General features: G+C 36.9%; 1 protein-coding gene across 20 annotated transcripts in view; it reads left to right on the top strand.

The window, feature by feature from the left end:
- The window catches only part of LOC122805019 (titin-like), a 759,244-nt gene that overhangs the window by 388,490 nt on the left and 348,714 nt on the right, over positions 1-22,040 (top strand). For all 20 annotated transcript variants that reach the window (XM_044075290.1, XM_044075281.1, XM_044075295.1 and 17 more), the window contains 11 exons: positions 15,967-16,150; positions 16,274-16,363; positions 16,908-17,175; positions 17,304-17,564; positions 17,658-17,867; positions 17,961-18,038; positions 18,128-18,154; positions 18,345-18,404; positions 18,558-18,611; positions 20,253-20,327; positions 21,027-21,110. In XM_044075290.1, coding sequence (XP_043931225.1) covers positions 15,967-16,150; positions 16,274-16,363; positions 16,908-17,175; positions 17,304-17,564; positions 17,658-17,867; positions 17,961-18,038; positions 18,128-18,154; positions 18,345-18,404; positions 18,558-18,611; positions 20,253-20,327; positions 21,027-21,110 — 1,391 coding nt within the window. The remainder of the gene's footprint in view (positions 1-15,966; positions 16,151-16,273; positions 16,364-16,907; positions 17,176-17,303; positions 17,565-17,657; positions 17,868-17,960; positions 18,039-18,127; positions 18,155-18,344; positions 18,405-18,557; positions 18,612-20,252; positions 20,328-21,026; positions 21,111-22,040) is intronic.

Genomic DNA, 22,040 nt, shown 5'->3' with positions numbered 1-22,040 from the left:
GTTTAGTGCATCTCTGGTTCTGACATGGCCAATAACAACAAAGTAACCAGAGATATGGGAGGAACGAACATTAGCATGAAAACTTTCAAAGAGGTTGCCAGCCCAGAGACGAAAGCATTTAGCAACAGCAAGGGTACCATAGACTTTCTGCTGTGATGGGAAGTGGCATTCTAATCCCTGAAACCTTGCCTGACTGTCCCACTCTGGAGGCTGATGGGGGAATTGTATGCCCCTCTACTTGTCAGCATAGCTGGCCATCATGGAGGCCAAGTGGACCAGGACAGTACTATTCAGACACTACAAGATCTCCTTTTACACCACTCCCCAGCCCCATTTCTCCCCATTACAAATGTCTCAACCCATTATAAGAGTGCCGCAAGAAAAGCGGTATTAATAAACAATATAGCCACTCAAGAGGGCCCTCCAGCCCACAAAGGATCTAGGCATATTTCCAGGTCCTTTTTAGTTCCAAAGACGGCAAGGATCCCCAGGCCCATAACAGACTTGAGTGGCCTAAACCAATATATTCCAAAATAAATCTTTCATATAGTCGCTGTAGTATCCATCTATCCATGTCTGTCAGAAGAAGACTGATTGTTCTGTTTGGATGTTCAGGATGCTTAGCCTCATACAGAGATTGCCATGACGTGCAAACGTTTGTGAGCTTTCTGGTAGGGGCCATTCACTATCAAGTCTTGTTGCTTCCAGGGTGTTTGTTTGTTTACATTTGGTAACTGGGTAGGTGGGCTGGTCGAAATGACCCTTTTCACCTATAACCTAGGCTTATACAGGGCTGTAACAAGACACTTTGTAGCAGTGCATTAATTTCAAAACAGGCAGGTTTTTAATAGTTTTGCATTAAACGTATTACTAACATGGCAGGGTATATAACAGTTTAAATGAGGAGTAAGACAGAAAATGAGGCAGGCAAAGTTTTGGAACATCATTTTTTACACTTACACTTATATGCACACATCCATACATGACAAGTGGAGCAAACATGTTGAGAAATTATTATGACAACTGTTATCTCATTATCAATTACTCCAATGGTTATCCCTTATCTATTAAACATTTGCAGCCATGTGATTTTTTTTCAGGGTGTCTTTTAGCTTGGTTTTGAAACCTGTTATACTGTTCTGTTTTCTGAATTCAGTGGGGGCTTGATTTCAGCTTTGCCAAAAAGTGGTCTGACAGTATGATGATGTCTCCTTGGGACACTTGGAGTCCATAGCTTTGTTCTCTAATGGTTAATAAGGGTTTAAACTGGGGGCAGCACTGAATATTTACCATCTTGAAAATAAGAGTACTGTTTAGTATAGTGGCACATGCTTGTACAGGGAGTCAAGTGAATTTCCTTCTGAGATCACAATGGTGGGTATGACTGCTAGCTAGTAAAGCAAAATGACATATTTTGATTTTAGACATTTAAATGAGATGGGTATTATGGAATGAATGAAAGGTTAAGATTGGTAGAGCAGGTTAGTATTAATGCACTTCATGCTCTTGTCTGTAGTACCTATGGTGAAAGTCAGTCTGATATTTTATAGCACAGTTTTAACAGACCCAAGTGTATTTCTATAATTACAGTGAACCAGAGGTACAAAAGGGTGAAGGTGACAGTTTTTATTTTGGTACATGAGTCTCTTCTGATTCTCTTCCAATCTTTCGAAATTCCATTGCATACTGTCAAATCCAAGACATACTCTGCACAAATGTTGACACTCATTTGATGCACAATGAACACTCTGTCTTTCAAGATGTGTTTTCTTTCACACAATCCCGCCCTTCTAGAACTTAGTGACTCAAATCATTTAGTTTCAGATAGTCTAAACACTTATTTTCCTAAAAGTAATAAGGATTATTGAAGCAGCCATTGACATGGCTCCAGCTACTGTGTTGCTAATGGTCTCCACTGAAAAGAGGTCACTAGCCTAGTGAGACTAATGTGGCCTTTTTGAAAGGAACCTGTCTTATTTTGCCTCCTGTCAAAGATGGTGCCCCTCCATGAAATGCATTATTTTGTTGTGAAGTTTTGAAACAGTGGTAACTGCAGGGTTGAAATTTGTGCAATAGAAAACTTTTTTTAGCGATCATTGCTTTCCCAAAAAGAGTTACCAAGTTGCAATCCTTGTCTTCCATATTTAATATTTCAAAAGGGTCAAGTGACCTTGTGAGCTAACCCAATATTTTACCTATGATAGCAAGAAAAACCCATTAATCTATATATTTTTTCCCTAATTAATCAAGTAGAGGTGATTACTTAATATACTGTCTGGAGATTCACTGATAATAGCTCAGTGTTTAAGTTGGCAGAAACAAAGCTTTGACAATAAAGTCCTGTCTGTAAATACCTTATCTAGAGAGCAAATGATTGCATAAAATGTTGTTATAAGAATACAGTAAGCTTTCTTCTTGTGTGCCTAGATCTAATACAACAAAAGCAGGTAGTCTTTAGAAATGCATCCTTGGACATTTTTGTGCAGCAGTTATGGGCTTCATTGAATGCTTTCTACAGATACTATGAATTGAATGTGATCTCTAAAAGTTGGTCTTCCTTCAAAGTGATTGTTAGAGGTATATTCCAACAAATGTGACCACCAAGTTAGATTGGCTCTGTCCTTTGTTTTTGATGAGGATGGACCTCACCAGAGGAACTTTTTATTTACTTATTTATCCCTTACTGACTAGGTTGGTCCCATTAGGCTGGTGGCTTTTCTCAAGGGAGACCTGAGGTTTTATTTATACTACTGGGGAAATTTGGCCAGGGCAATTCAGAAATTCCCCTATTTTTTCGATAAGTGCCATGGGATCTTTTACCTCCACCTGAGTTTCCACCAACTCAAGCAGATGGGACCTCAGTTTAACATCTCATCCGAAGGATGACACCTTCAGGAGTGTAGCACCCTACTTATGTTGCACTGCAGTGTCAGCAATTGATCTATCTGGTAGGAGAATAGAACCTACAGACTTCTACACTAAAGGTGCCACCTGTAGAGCCTCTGACACTAAAACTTCAGTCAGTTTTTGTGTTCTGATATATTGGTGTCTAGTTTTCTTTGTTTACTTTGGTGACCTGCAGATTTTTATGATTGCTCTTTGGATCACAATGCAAGCTGCACATCTGAACAAAAACACACAGTAAAGCAGTTAGTAGTACAGAAGGCAGATTGCTGATCTTATAGGTGGCACAGCAGAAAATGTTCCTGTATTTAGTTGAAGATCGTAATAAATTTTTACTGCTAAATAATCGAACGTTTTCATTTGAGAATAATAAAATTGTTGACCAGTCCAAATGACCCTAAAGTAGAAGAAATAGGTAATCAGAGTTGTGAGATGGATTAGTGTGTTGTGCCCTTCCTACCTCTGCTAGAAAGAAGGGCTTCAGTCTTTCCTGCTATGATAATCTTCTAGAGTAGATGAAGATTATGAGCTAGGTGGAGTCTCATGGCATATATTTTTAGACATTTTCTGAAAGGTTTCATAAGCAGATGAGTACTTCACTTATATCATTACATGACATCCCCAGAATGAAGGGAAATAGAACAATTCTGATGTCTAATAGAACCAGCCTTGTTTACCATAGGTTGAACTCTTGTGTGTCAGATAGTCCAAATCTACACCTTGAAAGTATGGAGTACTAGTACGAGATTGTTAAATGACTATAAGCTTTTAGTACGGTTACTAAACAAAAAGCATACTGGTATACACATTACAACAATTTAGGAGAAACTGTCAGCTTTTAAAAACTATTTAGCAACAGTTGGGTTTCTGGTCCTATGCATCTTGTCTTTCCCTTGATATTTTTAGTTCAAGAGTTGGTGTTTCGTTACTTTGAATAACTGCCACAGCAACCTCTATTAAATAGTTCTGTTTCACAAAGACTGTTGATCCAGCTGTTGGACTTTTTAGTAGAAATTTTTGGAGGCTACCAATGTTTTCAAAATGGCTCTCAGTTTGGACCAAGACATGCACTAGTTTTTCAGTTTGTCTGTTTAACTGTTTGTTTCTCTTCCATTCTTTTTCTTTCTCTGGGCTATTCTGTCACAATTTTTGCCTTAGTATTCCTCCAGCAAGCTCAGCTTTGGAAGGCAAAATACTGTCTCAGTACAGACTGATAAAATAGTATTTGAATATGACTCTTCATCCCAGGCCTCAACTGAAGAGACTACCTCTCCAGTGAGAAATGAACTTCGTCAGTTGACTCTTTGTTATGGGATGCCTTCAAGTAACTGATTCAACACATTTAAAATGCATGTCCTTTTAGACACTTGCTGGAAGACATCATCTTAACTTAGTGAATTTCAGAGCTCTAGGCTGTTATACAAAAAGGTCTTTATTTTGGTCTTTGACAAGAACAGTATTTATTTCTGAAATAACATTTATTTTTTTCTCCTGAAATACTGTCTGAGCTGTCACTTAATCAATCATTCCGCCTTACATTTTTCCAGAATCCTAGAAGGGAGGATATTCAACACCAGGTAGGATTTTGCATCTGCAGAGTTAATGAGCATAGACCAGCTGTTCATCTGTTAATGTGCTTTGCTCCTTGTAATAGAAGATGCTGCATTGGCCAACAAATGCTGTTTAAGTAGTCATTGCATATTGCTTAGTCTGTAGGAAGCCAAAAGGCCTTTGGACAGTGCACAGTTTACTACTGTGGCGGCAACTGATTTCAGTGCTTGCACCACTAATGTTTTCACTGCAGATGTATGTATCCCAGTGGCCTTGTTACCTCTGTACACCTTCAGTAAATCTGCTAGTTTAGGCCCTCACTTCAGGTCATTTTAATCCTACCCCCTCTTTCTGTCTTCTACTCTGTCAGGCCAGATGACTTTATTTTAGGATACTCCAAGGGAATCTCCCCACATGATCTGCTCACTAGTAAAGGCCTATCAAAAGTGAGATACAATTGTTGTTAGTCTTTTAGTATATGTCTTACTGCCATATTTCATAGCTCTAGTGGCTTATCATTCCATATTCTCCATATAATCGCAGCAAAAATGTATTAATAAACAGCAAGTACTTAACTTTATATCCTTTTATTGAATGGGTTTTCCTGCAGGTGGAGCCTGGTTTAATTTGAGGTATGGAACTGGGATGAAGGATTGCATAGTCCAGTAACCCTTAGTGTAGGGATAGCATGACTGAGACATGATACTGGCAGCACAGAGGATTGAGGCTGTGAGTTAATGAACAGCTTCCTGTGGTGTAGGGTTTGATTCCCTCACCCTTCATTTGCCTGTTATGTGACTTTGAGCAAGTCATTTAATCAGACAGTGTTTTGGGAAACTGTACTAGGCTCCTCAATGGTCTCCAGGACTACATGTCTACTAACTACCTATGAACCTAAGTAGGATTCCTCCACATGAATGAAAATGCAAGATTTTTATCAGAGTTAAACAAGAGGACTCTGAAAGTAAGTACCCAAGAGTTCAACCCACTGCTGCAGACACTCTTAAAGATCACTTGTTATGGTCATTTGACTTTCTTCTCACTGCTGCATCTGTTTTCATTCTTCACTCATGTTTTGAATATTTAAATTGTTGGTTTATAATTGACCTCATTGACATTAAAACAGTGGGTTCGAGTCAACTCAGCAGTCTTAATTTTGAAGAAGACAAATAAATCAAGAACTGTTCACTGAAAAAAACTTTTAAAAGTAGTGCTTTCATCTTTCTCCATTGTTGTGTGACCTCGGAGTTGGTATTATAAGTTTGGGGGGGTTCCCACATAGGAGTGCAGGGGACAAGCCCCCTGCAAAAATGGTATGTGTCCGAGGTAAGATGGAACAGCACTCAATTTATTTGTGTTAGCTGACACTGCTGTTTAGGATTCAACATTTATCCTTCAACCAGAACTGCCATGCCTTTTTTCCAGTTCTTTGGATCCCCAGATTTATTTATACATTTATTTATTTATGCATTTCCATCCATCCATCCTCAACCCCTTTTTCCCATTTTTTGCACATGGGGTGAAGGTGTCACTTCAACAATGACAATCATATCGAGCCAATGTTTACTGCCAGGTGGCTAGCCCTGCCTCGGTAGTTCATCCGTACCACTAACTTGCACACACACTCACACCAACGGCCAATTTAGAGTTTCCAATCCACCTACTTCATGTCTTTGGAATGTGGGAGGAAACTAGAGCACCCAGAGAAAACCCACTCGGCCGCAGGAAGGACATGCAAACTCCGCACAGAAGGCACCCTAGCTGATAATTGAACAGGAAAACCTCTTGCTATGAGGTGACAATGCTAACCCCTGCACCACCATGGCCACTCTTTATTTATTTATTTTATTTTATTTTATTTTATTTTAAATCTGTTAACTGAGTATGTAAGCTGGTTGAACCATTTCCAGTAATGGGCAGATGTTGACAGAGTGCATCTAAATTGGATCCTCCTCAGTGTCTACCCCATTACTAAATTTTATTTTAGGGCTACCAGCAGAAAAAGAAGTGCTCACACACCAGACACCTGTATATTATCAATATATTTATTTATTCCATTTTTTTACCAGGAAGGTCCAACTGAGCAAACAAGCTCCTTTTCAGCACTTGCCTTGGGAAAAAAGCTCCACAAGAAATGGTAACAGTAGTACATATGCAACATACTTTTAGCAGCATTAGTTACAAAGTGAGGACGAATAAATCAGATAAATCAGATAATTATGAAATAAAAAAAGTATATTTTGCAGCAACATTTGTAAACAGGATTGAATCACCTAGAACCAGTTTTTATACCATGGAGTGATGAGCCCTGACATGGTGTTCAGATCTGTGTTCTCCTATCTAGAGAATACTTCACACCACAGTTGATGCCCAAAGCAGTTTGTCTATACAACTTATCCCCCTGTAGGACATCATCTAGAGTCTGTATTGCTGCCCACAACTCCATTCTTGAGTGAGGTTGAGGTGGAAACACTCAGCATGTTTTTTTAGGAGGTGTGAGGAACCCCACAAAGACATAAGAAGAACATGCAGTCAGGATTGAATCTCATACCTTCTACATGAGAGTCAAATACCTTAACAGTTATGCAACTTGTCTCTGTGATAGGAGAAAAATGGCTCTTGAGGGTACTCATAGCTGTATGGAGAGAAAGGCATATCCCAGATGACTGGAGAATAAGCACACTAGTGCCAGTGAACAAGAACAAAGAGGACATCAACAATTGTGGGCAATACAGAGGTATCAAACTTCTGTCATGCTACAAAACAATTCTGGAAAGGGTGATTGATAAACTAATATGCAGAGTAGTAGAAAGTGAGATAGGAGATGAACAGGTCAGATTCAATCGGGATACATCATAACCATGCTGATGTTTGCAATTAGACAGGTAGTTGAGAAGAAGCTAGAAATGAGGAAAGAGTCCGACTGGGCATTCCTAGACCTGGAGAAAGCATATGACAAGGTTCCAAGAAAGCTGATGTGTGCAGTCCTGTGGTGGTTTGAAGTCTCGGAAACATTGATAGAATTAATGCAGGATATGTACCCAGTGACTCAAGTACAAACAGTATTTGGTCTAACAGTGGGGTTCCCAGTGGGAGTGGGTGTGCATCAGGGTTCAGTTCTGAACCCACTGCTTTTCATGCTGGTGATAGACTACATTATCTAACAGGTCTGATGGAACAGATCTTCAAAGCTGCTTTATGCAGACAATGTGGCATTACAGTCAGACTTTGAGCAAGAACATCAGGAAAGGATAGGGGAGTGGAAAGCAAAACAGAAGGCACATGGGATGAAACTGAGTACAGATAAGACAGTTTTAATGGCAGCAAATGGAGGAAGCAAAAGAAGCTGAGAATTGAGGTAGAAGGGAAAATAGAGCAACAGGTTAATAGCTTCAGGTATCTGGGAGGGGTGATTGAGGTGAAGAGAAGTCTGAATGAGGTAAGAGCTAGAATCAGAGGGGCTGCAGCCAACTGGTACAGAGTAATGGGGTAGTGTATGATAGAAGAATGCCAAAGAAGTTGAAAAGTAAGGTGTACAAAACAGTGGTGTGACGAGTACTACTGTATGGTACAGGAACAAAGGCAGTAAAGGTAGAGCAGTTGAGGAAGTTAGAGATAATGGAATTGAAGTGGCTGAGATTGGTGGTAGGATGCACACTGTGGGACAAATGAAGAAATGATCACATTAGAGCATAAGCCAAAGTAGCCCCAGTTGTAAAGAGGTTGAATGAGAACAGATTCTTGTGGTTTAAGCACATATGCAGAAAAGCAGAAGACAATCTGGTGAAGACTGTTTGGGACAGACAGGAAGAAGCCAAGAGGATATGAGAACATCCAGCAAAGAGGTGAATGGATTGTGTATGAGAAAACCTGCTGCAGTGAGGCGTGACTGTCAAAGAAGGTAGGAGAATGGCATTGAATCGTAACAGATTGCAACAATTGACACACTTTGACCCCATGTAGAAAACAGGAAAAAGGGGGTTTATGATGATAATGATGGTAATGATTTTGCAGCAACATAATCAGCATTGGGTTGAGTTAAGCAGTAGTACATTAGGTTAGATATGACTATATGGATTTTGTCATTAGAAGAGTAGAAGACAGAAAAATAAGTGAACAGAGAAAATCACTGACATGTATGCATATATAGGAGAGATAGTTTAGAAATAATTTAGCTTAGGGAATAAGGGGTCAAACAGGGACAATTTTAATTTATCTTTGAAAATGTATGCACACAAACACATACAAACAAATAACACACACAAGTCTATTTGTGCATTTTGTTCTTAAGAAAGTCTTCTTTAGTAAATGCCTTAATGCTATGCATGCTACATGTCTGGCAGTGGGCACAGAAGATTAAGGAGCTGTTAAGAATCTGTGGTCCAGGGTGTCATTTACTTATCCTTTTATTGCCTAACTGTGTGAGTCTGAGCAAGCCACTTAATGAGGCTCTCAGGCTGAATCTGAAAAAGGTCTGACAAAGCTATACTCTGTTGCATATCGTCTACTCACAGGCGATCTCTGCTTAACATACAAGGCCATGTCAAACCCAGAGCTGTTAGACATGCTACACTTAAAGAAATCCCAATCCCTCAGAGCCACATGCTCCAGGGATCTAAACCTTGTCATCACAATAAACAGAACATGCTGAAGGGATAGGTTCCTGAACCAGAGACTCCCCAGACTCTGGAATAGACTGCCAATACATGTCAAGCAGAGCGCCTCTTTGGCCGTCTTCAAAAGGAACCTTGACGATTGGATGGGAGAAAGGAAATTCACCCCAGAGATCACATCAGTCGCCTTGCTAGACAGGGGTCCAGGGAAGTAAATATTGTGGGAAGAAATAGCCAGGGAATTGTTATGGCTAGGCTTGTATAGGCCCTAGGGCCGATAGCCTAGTACCAACCTGTGAACCTATGAACAAAGTAGGGATCAATACTCTACTCTACTCTACTCAGGTAGACAAATACAAATATAAAATAAAATCTAAATACATTCTCTGGAAATCAGGACTGAATCACAGACCCCAGAGCTGTGCCATCAAGTTTACCCAGTAACCCAGCCTGTACCGCAGTGTTTTAAGCAAGCATGTCTAGTATGTGAAATTTCAGATGATAGCTTCTAGAAGATCATTGATTCAGTGTAAAAAAAGGCACGTAGATTGTGTTGTTGGACAGATAGATGCCTTTTGGCCCAATGGTTCCTTTGGTCCTTTGTAGGCAAGCTTCACTTCAATACAAATTGTCATTTGATGTCTCCTGTTTCACTGCAGTGTTTATCAATGTGATAGCTGTAGTAACAGAAGTCTTTCTGTAAAAGAAACTTCATGTATTTCCCTTCATGGAGGACTGGCTGTTGGTTGTCCCAGTAAGGGACTTCTGATAGCATACTTGGCTTTATTTATTTCACATTTTCAGGCCCTACTAGCACAAATTTATTAAACTCTTTTTAAACTAAAGTTCAAAAGTTCATAGGTACTTGCTAGGCTATTAATCTGTGAGGGCCTCAAGAAGCCTAGCCTTACATTGCCATGGCAATTGTTTGGTCTTTGTGTTTTGTGTATGAATAAACTAGAGGCGGGAAGAATCACAATATGCTGGGACATTTACCTGTTACCTCTGTCCATGAGGGCCATCTGTGTTAAATTTGGGATGAATTTGCAGTTTCCCCATCCATTTGTCCAGATTACATTTGAATAGAGCAAGCAAAGTACTTTACTTTATGTGGAGTGGAACACATTTTCATACAATCAGTATTCTCTGTGATACATATCTATCCCTCCAACATGTTATATTTATGTGGCAATAGAGATTTAGATCTCTTGAGCAGGTGTTTATGTCACACTGGACTTGTGAATATGCAGTTAACCTGACAAGATCGGGTGTGATAAGCCTCTCAGTAGCCTGTATGACACTGAGAAGAGGGACAAGGCTTTGCGATGGTCTGAGCATTGTTTTTGATTGAAGCCCTTAAGTTTCTTAGTAAAAAAAGCTTTGTGGGCATTTGAATTGTGTCAAATGTTTGGACAGGTACATACCGAAGGATACTTTATACTCAGTGATTGGCCTGATGAGTGCAGAATACACTGGAATGATCACATCCCTGGACCTGGGTGCCATACCCTTAGTAAAAAGTACTTTTTTACAACAATGAATATGTGGCGATTGAAGAACAGTTTAGGTTAGGGAGGTGGATGTAAATGAGACGGATGTTATTATTCCATTTTGTGCACCACTTTCAGTTCTGGAGACCTTACAGCAAATAAGGGCATTCAACTGGTACATTAAAATAGAGGTTGGTCACTTAGATAATAACAGGAATTTGGTGGCTAGAAAATACAGATTGGCTGCAGACAGTAGATGTGTAGTCTGAAGGAAAGTGGGTGGATGATGCAGACTTGTAATGTAATCATTTATCAGATAGGGTCATTGATTGGAGAATGGGACATTGGGGTAAATAGGAGAAATTGATAATATATGGACGGAGGGTGAAGAAAAAATTATTGAAAAAAGAATAGTAAAAACCTGCCTTGACCTACTGAAATGTGTGGTTGGTTGCAGTTCACAGAGGAAGTATGGGTTGGATAAAGAAGAGAGGGGAAAGGCAAGGAGCAGCTGTAAGGGCTAAGCTATGAGTGGACCATCTTGGAACATTGGTCTTCTTCTTTTAGTTTCCTAATATAATTAGTTCTTTTGTAGCTGGTTGTATGTGATTCTTTAGTATCAACTTTTGTTACCCCATTAGTTTCATTGAGATCCAGTTGAAGTTCACAAACAGACCATAACAATAATGCTTGACAACTGGTAGAAACAGATGAAATGTGAGGGGCAGTGATATTACTTTGATGTATCATTTCTCATTAATTAAGATAAAAAAAATACAGTACTACAAACTGATTTTAACGTTTTCTATTTGTTGTTATAGGTATATGAATTGATAAGTTGGTCTAAACAAAAGTATCCCTGATATAGAATCTGCTATAATAGCTCTAACGGAAGCAATCCATTTGCTTATCCTCTGTGTGAAACTGATAGCCAAAGTCAAGTCAAGCTAGTTGCAATAAGTAATTTGCTCTGCATAACCAGTAAGTTTCATGCCAGAATCATGTTGCTGCTGTATAATGTAGTGACGTCCAGTAATCTGGAGTTGGCCTTTACTGGGTCTTGAAGAGCCAAACCAGATTCCAGACTCAGCCCTGGCTTGGTTCTTAGTGACATATTCTTGGCTTACCCACATATGCCCAGTTAATGAGTTGAAAAATTCTTGGCTTACCCATCTGTGCAAAGTCAGTCATTACTGACTGTAGTGTACACACAGTAATGGGTAAGAATTTCAGTGTTATTGGGTTGTTTATATTAATTTAACAGTACAAAGTTATATATTTTTATGACAACTACTGTGGAGACATGATAGCATAATGACATACAAACAGGAGAACCCATGCAAAGTCAGGTCTTCTGCCTAAGTCTAGAAACAGGAACTGAAATAAAAGTGCTACATGACTAGTAAAGCATCACAATGTTATTTTGCTCAAATTGCAGACACCTTTGTCTAAAAGACAATAATGTCTATATGTTGTGTAAGCATTGCTGAACTGACTAATGTGAGCTTATGTGACCTTATGTGGAGTGGAAGATAATTCTGTCATGGCATAGTGTGGGATTTTCTGAGGTGCAAATATTTCCTTGCGTCTGTGCATCCATATCTAAACAAGATGTAACAGTAGTGTCACAACATTTGCATGGATTATCATTATCTATGCTTCTGGTACCAAAAAGCCTTCATATTTTCATTGCTGAAGTATTATTTTTATTATTTTATTTTTTTATTTAACATTTGTTAACCGGGAAAGACCGACTTGGAACAAAGCCAATTTTCAGTGGAGGCCCGAAGAGAAAAGCTCCAGAAGCATGTCCTTGTAACGTGGGAGGAAACTGGAGCACCCAGTGGAAACTCACACAAATGCAGGGAGGATATGCAGACTGTGCACAGAAGCAGCCGAGAATCGAACCAGAGAATCTCTTGCTGTGAGGTGACAAGCTACCACTGCACCACTGTGCCGTCCTCTCTCAAGTATGTTGTAGTAAATATGATGTGACATAGAAGCAGGAAGAAGACTTGAAGCTAATACCATTAGAGAAATCAAAGACCAGTGTGATCTTTATTCTCTTCCAAAAAAAGGTAGAAATTCTAACAGTCTCTTCAGTTCCAGCCTATGCCTACCTTGTAGGGAAGTAGACTTCTTTTTATTAATTTAACTCTTTAGGTACTTGTTTGTTTACCAGGCAAGTGAGCTAGTCCTTTTATTTATTTATTTATTTTATTTATTTTGAAGTTGTTAACTGAGGTAGAACACTGATCCCATTGGACCCATTTCCACTTCAGCCCAGGGGAAAACACACTAGTTACACAATATTTGCATTGTATACAGAAAGAATGACAAAATGCAATATATACATATATTGTATAGAAAGTGAATATCATAGTTGGTTTGAGCGAATAAAGGCAATAGATAAATGACATAGAGTGAGTGAAAAACACACACACACACACACACACACACACACACATATATATATATATATATATATAGAGAGAGAGAGAGAGAGAGAAGGAGGGAGAGTACGTGACTGGAAATCAGCATTAGCATGCTAAAAGAATCATCACAATCAACAAGAGCATCAGAACAAGGTATGTAGATGGAAGAAGAGAATGAAGAGGTTAGGTTATATGACCAGAGAGCTAGCAGTTGCATTTTCCTACAGTCTTGAAATGTGCTTTTATTTGTGAGCAGAAAATGGAACAAGAGGAATTATCTTTAATGAATGAATGGAGAAATTCCAATAGTTAGGGACCAAGGACAGAGAAAGCATGGTCTGTGCAGTGAAGCCTAGTTTAGGGAGGTTGGAAGAGAAGACATTAGTGGTTAAGACATCTAAGGTTATGTGTTGGTGCAGATCTGAATTGTCTGAAAGCTAGTAGAGGGAAGGTGTCATTCTTGATAAGTTTAAATAGTTGAGAGGCTAGCAGAAAGTCAGCACATTGTTTCACTGGTAGCCAATTATCTATTTCAGAATTTTTGCAGTGGTGTTTGTTTCTTGGGAAAAGAATGATGAATCTGAAAATGGCTTTTGAAACTGACTGAATGCTGGCTACATTTCTTTAAGAAGCTGCAGCAGTTAGCAGTAAACAATATTCTAGCTGAGGCAGTAAGATACCTTTACTTATGGCATTTCTACAAGGTATGGATAGAAAAGGGGGCATCTTTTTAGCTCAGAATAGGAAAGAGCTGATTTTGTGTGTGTGTGTGTATGTGTGTGTGAATGTGCTCCATGTGGAGTTGAAAATTTAGGAAGGGATCAAACCACATCAATAGGTATTTGAATGAAGTGACATTTCAGTAGTGTTGTTAAGACGATTAAGCAAGGATTTTTAGAAGCCTGGAGATAGAAGTGAGCCTATGCTTAGTGCCAAAAGGCATTGCTTTGTTTATAGGAGTTTAGCAGTTATTATCACTGATCCATTGAATAAGGGCTTTGAAAATCAGCCTGAAGTTCAAATTTAAAAAAAGAGACAGAATGGTTGGAATGGAATAGGACCATATCATCAGCATAAAGCAGGAGAGAAAGATGGAGTGAGGCAAAAGGAAGTTTATTATTGTAGTTAGAAAACAGTAGAAATGCCAGAATATATCCGTGAGGGACACCTTTCTGCAGCAGGACTGACATAGAGGTTAATGAATTGAAATTAACTGAGAAGTAATGGTTAGAAATGTAATTTTTGAACCAGGGCAGTATGCCATCACTAATGCCAATTTCAATAAGATGATCCAGGAAAACTGAGTGACTAACAAGATCAAAAACTCTGTTGATGTCAATAAAAATTGATCCAGTAATTAGTCCTTTGTCCATTCCAAGAAGAATGTTGTTGCTGCGTGTCCAGATACCTGTGGATATGCTGTGACCAGATGAACAGCCTTGCTGGTTTTGAAGTAGAAGGTGGTATTGATATCTTTGCAGTCACAACCTTGGCCAGAGACAAAACTATATAGTCTAAAGAGAAATCCATATTTATTTACAATGAGAAAAGTTTCTGAAGTAAAGCTATAGAAAAATAACCAGATCTTGTAAAAATTAACAGCAGGTATGCAATTCTTAAACACAAAGAGAATAAAATAATATTAATCTATAGCTCGGAACCCAACAAGAGAAATAAGTTATTCAACAAAAATTATGGAGTTGTAAACTTCTAATTGTAATACCAAAATGTGATAGTACTTTGATAATGAACTGTAAAGTATAATAAAGGCTTTGATGTAACTGGAAAGTGATTATCTGCTATCTCTAAAACACATCTGTAACAGGTAGTTCATTCAACTAATTTAATAAAAAAAATGTAACTATTTGCTCATTGTTAACTTCTAGAGGAGATGATGATTCATTTGGGACAGTGTTGCTCTAAATAAGATTTAAAGTAGAAGATTGGATGGAGTTCAGTTGAATTCAGTGGGTGCTTTTCCAACTGAGTTATCAGGAAGTATCCTGTTTGTAAATATAGTGTTTTGTTGCCTGGTGCAGAAATGTTCTTAATCTTACACTAGTATCATTGCTGTTTTTATCCATCAGAGCTTATTCCCTGGTTTAAGACTTGCTTCTAGAAAGTATAATCATTATCTCTGATAATCTGTTGTCATCTTAAAGCAAACCATACATTTACCCTTTTACCTTCATTTGGCTTCTCTTCCACAGAATAGCAAAACCGATAATGTATGTCTCTTAGCCTGTTAGAACAATATAATTTGTTTAATGAGAATGCTCGTCCTCAAATACATTGATGCTGAAATCCTTATCAGTCAGAGCTGCTGTTAGAACCAAATACTCTGTGAACTTGTAATAAAAATTTGACATCTCCTGTATTAAGCAATAGTACATGACTGTCATTTTCCAACATTTCACTCAAAGATCTCAGCAGTACTTTACAAAAAGGAAATTTTGAAACGATATTTCATGATCAATTTAGAACAAAGATGTGTCTTTAGGATGAAAGCATTTTCTTAATCATAAAAGTAAATATTTAAGTGTCTTAGTTTGAAAGATTATTTTGCCTGGTTTTCTCCTCTTCTATTGAGATGTCACGCTTTATGTGTGAAATATAAAGAGTTATGCTTTCTAAAAGAAAATGTCAAAAACATATTCCATTATCAGCCTGTTATATTATTACAAGATGAACACTGCATTTATAGAGCAGAGCCAAAACCCATTTTTGCTAGAAATGAAAGCTGGCTACATTTTAACTGTGCAAGTTATAAATGTCAAAAGTCTAGGAAGTCATAATGTTGCAGGAAAGGGACTATTGCTGAAAACCCAAAGGATGTTATCCAGTATGTAAAGCTACTACACTAAGGTGATTTTGCAGCATACATTATATAGTTAAATATATTATTTTGTCTGTTCATGTGACAAATTAAAGACAGAGATTAAAGCTTAAGTCATGTCTACTTTTCTTCCCAAGGACACCAACAAAACAAAAGAAAGAAGAAGGACCACCAGTTGATATTATGGAACTTCTCAAAAATGTTGATCCCAAAGAGTATGAAAAATATGCCAGAATGTATGGAATCACTGACTTCCGTGGCCTTCTTCAAGCCTTACAACAACTTAAAGAAGCTGAAGCAATAGAAGAAAGTCATAGATTTGTAAGACCCATTTCCCAGTAGTTTATACTGATTTTGCTAAGCAACCATGTTTAACACATTTAGTTATCAATATCTTGTAAAGTACCAAATGCATGATCTTGTATTTTTTTTTTCAAATTTCAGGAGCTGGAGCAGACACAGAGAACTGAAGCAGAAGAAAAAGAATTTACTGAACTTGTTACATTCATTCAACAGAGACTAACACAGACAGAGGTAAGATTTAAAATTTGCATTCACTAGCAAACAATGCTATGTATGTTTTATTTGCATAGCTAATAATATTTTCCTTGTTTTTGGCTATTTGTTGCCATAATTTTTTTCTGTATGTAATTGTTTTCTATATATTCTTATTAAAATAATACTATCAAGCATTAATTTATAAGTAGAGTATTATAAATGGAAGAACAATTTAAAAGACTGTTCTTCAAAGTACAATTTTTATTGCAGAAAAAAAGTGTCTTGTGCTGCCAAATGCATCTTTTTCAAGTTGTAAATTAAAAACTCTTTTCAAATAAAAGAAAAGTGTATGCTTTATAAATATTTCCTATTTTTAAAATCTTGTAATTGAAGAACTATAAGAAGAGATGCCTTTGAGTAATCCAAATCTCTCATAAAAGTGGCCTTGGCATTTATACAACACTCTCGAGCTTGCAACTACCTCATATAGTCAGAGCTATATTAAGTTATTACATATATAGCAAGACATTTGCTGTGCATGGTGTAAAGTGAGCTAAATTAAGACTTACTGTTGTTGCAGCCTGTCACGCTGATTAAGGATATTGAAGATCAGACAGTGCTAAGAAAATCTGAAGCAGTCTTCAAATGTGAAATTAAAATAAATTATCCAGAAATCAAACTTTCCTGGTATAGAGGAACAGAAAAATTGGATTCCAGTGAAAAGTACGAGATAAGTATTGAAGAAGACTGCCACATACTAAAAATTAAGAACTGCCAACTCCAAGATCAGGGAAATTTCAGAGTTGTATGTGGGCCTCATATTGCAAGTGCCAAACTAACAGTTGTTGGTAAGTAAATGTTCCATTACATGTACAAATACAATACAGCATCATTTTTACAAAAAAGCTTGGTTTGTTTATTTCTTTCAGAGTTAAGTTCTGCTTACAGCATTTTTATATTTTCTCATGTATTCCAGAGCCTGTGGTTGAGAAACATCTGCAGAACATGACATTTAAAGAAGGACAGGTGTGCATCTTAGTCTGCCAATTTTCAGTACCTAACTTGAAGACCCAGTGGTTTAAAAATGGAACTGCCATTCAGTCACGTGGGCGGTACATTGCTGATGTCACAGATAAAATGCAGAAGCTCACCATCAAGGACTTGAGACCAGAGGACCAAGGGAGGTTTACTTGCAAGTTTGAACACCTTGAAACAACAGCAGATCTGGTTGTTCAAGGTTTGTAATACACCAAGGATGAATATTACTTTATGGGATTAATAATATTTTTGCCTGGAGATAAACCACATCTTATTTTATGTTTTTAAACAGCTGAGCCTCTTCAGTTTACCAAGGCCATCCAGGATATTGTTGTGAAAGAACACCAGTCGGCAACCTTTGAATGTGAAGTTTCTTTTGATAATGCAATAGTTACTTGGTACAAGGACACAACAGAACTCGGAGAAAGTCCAAAATACAGCTTCCGCAGTGAAGGCCGTTGTCATTTCATGACTATCCATGATGTTACTACTGAAGATGAAGGTATGTTGAGTATTACATTGATATCTTGGTATAATATAAAAGTTTTCAGATTAGAAAACATGACAACAATGTCATGAATACACTTTCTTTCAGGAGTGTATTCTGTAATTGCTCGTCTTGAACCAAGAGGTGAGGCTCAAAGTACTGCAGAACTATACGTATCTCCCACAGGTTTGTACAGTTTATAATGCAGCATTTTTGCATGTTTGTCTTTTAACTTCATTTGTGTTCAATAACACTAATATTTTATCATCCTACAGAATTTACTTTGGGAAAAGAAAAACCTGGTAAGCAACCCATTCCTTCATTGAGTGGAGTTAATGCTTTAGATCATTCATTTCTAAGAGAATGCGTTCATTTTAGAATGTAATAGAAACAGCTGTGCTTATGTCTGTGTCTTAATAACTGATTTTTTTACTGCTACACCTATTTAAGTATGAGAAGTTACATTTCTAACCTTAATTCTATTTGTCTTAGATGTCCCTGATTTTGGAGTTCCAGCTCCAAGGATTCCAGCTGAAGAAATGCCAACCAAAGGTTAGTTCTTAAAATGTGTATGTCGTGAGTGTGTGTGTGTGTTGTACTTTGCTTGACAACATATTATACATTTAAGTTACTTTTGTATTTTATACTAAGACAGCACTAAAAGTTAATTTCATATGCTTATTTCCTATTTCTTATTTCTTAAAGATATCTTCCCTCCTGTTACTGTAACAGTACCAGACGAAAAGAAAAAAGATGAAGGTATTAGAACTAATTGTATTGTCATTTAACTGACAGCAATACATGTCTGAGCTATTGTGCTGTCTTTGTGTTGTCATTATTTTAATGATATTATGTCTTTCTCCTTATGTTCCATTGGTTTATTCTCAGTTTCTTGTTTGCATGCTTCTTAATCTTGCATTTTTGCTTGTTAAGGACTAGAAGCAAAAATAATGCAAAGGTATATAATGCATGTTTTCTTGTAGCTGTCATTTTTATGTCTTGTAACTTTCTGTGTCATTTTATGATAATGTGTGATTTAAGCAAATCCTTAGAAATCGCTGTTCTACACTGAGGCTGATACATGCTTGATGACTATGTGTTTAATTGTGGCACTAAGGTATTTAGATCAATTGACATATTGTGTATTTTTAGTACTATGAATTATTGTTTGATAATTTTATATTGAGCAATTAAGTAATGTATAGATTCAAGTGCCACACTTTTAAAATCAGATATAGTAATTGAAAGAATCTCGTGCATAGACATTTTGAATGCATATAAAGTGATTGAATGTAGCTTGTGCCTAAGGTAATGCACACTCAGCAGTACGCTGTAAATATCTCAAGGCTGCAGTTAAAAGAATGCAGTGACTCAGAGGGAAAAATAGCAGGAGTTAAATTAAATAGTTCTTTTAATAGAAATTCACTCAGTAGGGGAGCTTGTCTTTGGTTTAAATCTCTTACTAGTAAGTCATTACTCAGTTATTGTCCTACATCTTGTGAAATGTTAGTTTAAATAAAAATATAATATTGTATGTTTATAGTGCACATTAGCTGGAGAACTTTTGAGTGTATAAATAATGCAGGACATATGTGTATTGAATCTTAGAGTTTATCTAGTCTAATTCATTTTATTGCATTATGCAGAGTTAACATCAGTAAAGCACATTATTTTGATTCAGTTAACCATATTGTTACTTAAAAAATAAATAGGCCCCATTTTTTTATATTCATATAGTTCCAATGTCTGTTATAATAAAGACAGATAGTGTTCATTAACAGAGCTGTACTCATGCATATTGTATGCATTTCTAGAATTTCTGAGAAAGCTATGCTATATTGTCTCCTGTACAAGTTCCAGAATGTCGAAGCAGGAAAGTTGCTGGCTTCCTGTAGTCGATGTTTAACTTCATCAGGACTAGCTATTTTACACATTGCTTGAGGTTTGTCATGCTCATGAGTTAGAAAAGAGCGAGAAGATGATCTTTACAATTTTTTTATATTTGACCTTTTGTTTCTTCTGCAAGTTTATTCATCCTTGGGGTAGGAACATATATAGTCTGGGGGTGATGGATGGTAGCTTTCCCTCATATCGGGAGCATGGGGAGAATGGAGGTTTGTCCTCTGCAAAAAAGAGTTAGTTAAGTTTTTGTGTGACCTTAGGAGTGTTGCTGTTTTGAATGTATGACCCAAAGATTTAGTAATTTTAGTTTCAGTTAATTGTGTGTTTTCACTAGAAGAGTACATAATTTATTATAGTAAGTCTGTAATTTTTATCTTAAGAGACCAGTGCATTGTTCTCTTTTGTTTCTTATATATTTTAATGTTGTAGTGTAGTCACATATGTTTATATTATTTTGGTAAATATATTAAAGCAAATTAATAATGCTATTTTTTGAAGTACCACGACTTGCTAAGAAACCTGTAGAAGATGTTACCCCAGCCTTAATTCTGGAGGATGTCTCTTTAACTAAAGGTGTGTCATTTTAAGAGCTGCCTTTCTCAGTGTGTCTGCATGGCTTCAGTAATTGCCATTACATAATATATATTAAACTGGTGAACATAAAAAAATGCCATGTTTTATTTTGCTAATAATGTGTGTGCAAATTTTTAGAAATGAAAAAAATGCATTTTTTCAGCATTATTACATTTATTATATATTTGCTTTATTATTTATTAGATCTGTGCATATAATGATTCTGAATGAGTGCATTTTGTTAAATGCTTTCTTCTTTTATGAAGTAAAACAAGAAAGCACATGTGCATAAAGTCTTACATTATATTTTAAATTCGCTCAAACCCTGTTGGTTTCATTATCAGTATTGTATGCAGTATGTATGCCTGTTATGTAGAAGTTATTTGTTCACCAAGGATACATCAAAAGAAAACAGATTGCTTTCAGCTGGCTTAGGCTGTCTCTCGGTTTTGTGACTGGAAGTGAAATTTGAGGAGGCCAAATAACATGCCATCTCCACACTGTCTTCCTGCTAATCCACTGTGCAGATTGATTGCTCTTAGATCAAGTCTTTTTATGGTGCATCTGATGCCTCTCTAACACACTTTGATACATGCTGAATGCATCATTTTGCTTTTCATTTCTGCTCAGTGTTAAAACATGAAACCAGTATACATACCTTCTATATTTAAATGTAAAAAAAAATGTTTTTCTTTTAAGTTCCTGGGGTTGTCAGGAAACCAGAAGTTGGAAAGGTGCCAGCAGTCCCATCTCCAGAAATAGAAGAGTTTGTTGCTGAACAAGGTACAAAGTGCACACTGTAATAAGTGCAATGAGCTTATTGCCTGTCTCTTTCTTATACAGATTATTTTGACATTTACCTTTCTTAAGAAACAAAAAGTATTTGTTTTTGTTTGTTTTTGAAAGTTTTCCACTACATGTTTTAATTATGACAAATCTTCATTTGCATGTTGCACTATTTTGTATCTGTTGGTTTTGTCCTCATTGTGTGTCTTGTCTGAATCATTATTGGTATGTATTCTGTCATGACAGCTATGTTTACGTCATAAAGCACAGAACTATTATGCTGTATCTGTTCTATAGTTTTAGATACATTTCTTTCTGTAAAGAAGAATATGTATTTCATTTTAACAAATGTGTCTTTGTACAGATGTTGCTATGCTTGTCAGTAGTATTGCACGACAAGTGCAAATTAAGACCTATAAATACGTAATAGAAAAAAAATCTTGGCATTAAACTTGCATTTTACTGGGACACATTTAGAGACTTATTCCGCAATTAAGTAAACCCAAAGCTTCAGCCACTCTTTGATGGTGTATTGTGTTGTATGCATCTTTAATTGCACATTTGAGAATGTCTGAATTACATACAGTAAAGTTAAATGCTTTCACCTAAAAGACTATCACTATCGGAGGACACAGAAAACCCTTATTCTTAACTGTTTTATTATTACTATTATTATTATTATTATTATTACTCAGTAATCTTGTAGAAATACCTGTGAATGACATATTGGAACCTTGATAGCTCATTGAAAATAATTTAATCAAAAACTATGCATACTAAAAAAACAAAGTCACCACAGTTTTATAAAATCCCCCATTGCAAGCCCCGCACCGTAGATTTAATATAATTGACTCCAGGTTTCTTCAAACTTGGGCCAAAGACAAACCCTGACTAGAGCAACCCCTTTTGGTAGAAACAATTTGAGGC

The sequence above is a fragment of the Protopterus annectens genome, chromosome 6.part0, assembly GCF_019279795.1.
Source record: "Protopterus annectens isolate FY-2018-M chromosome 6.part0, PAN1.0, whole genome shotgun sequence".
Classification (NCBI taxonomy): Eukaryota; Metazoa; Chordata; order Ceratodontiformes; family Protopteridae; genus Protopterus; species Protopterus annectens.
The sequence above is the reverse complement of the archived record's forward strand: the minus strand, read 5'-3'. Positions and strand labels throughout refer to the sequence as shown.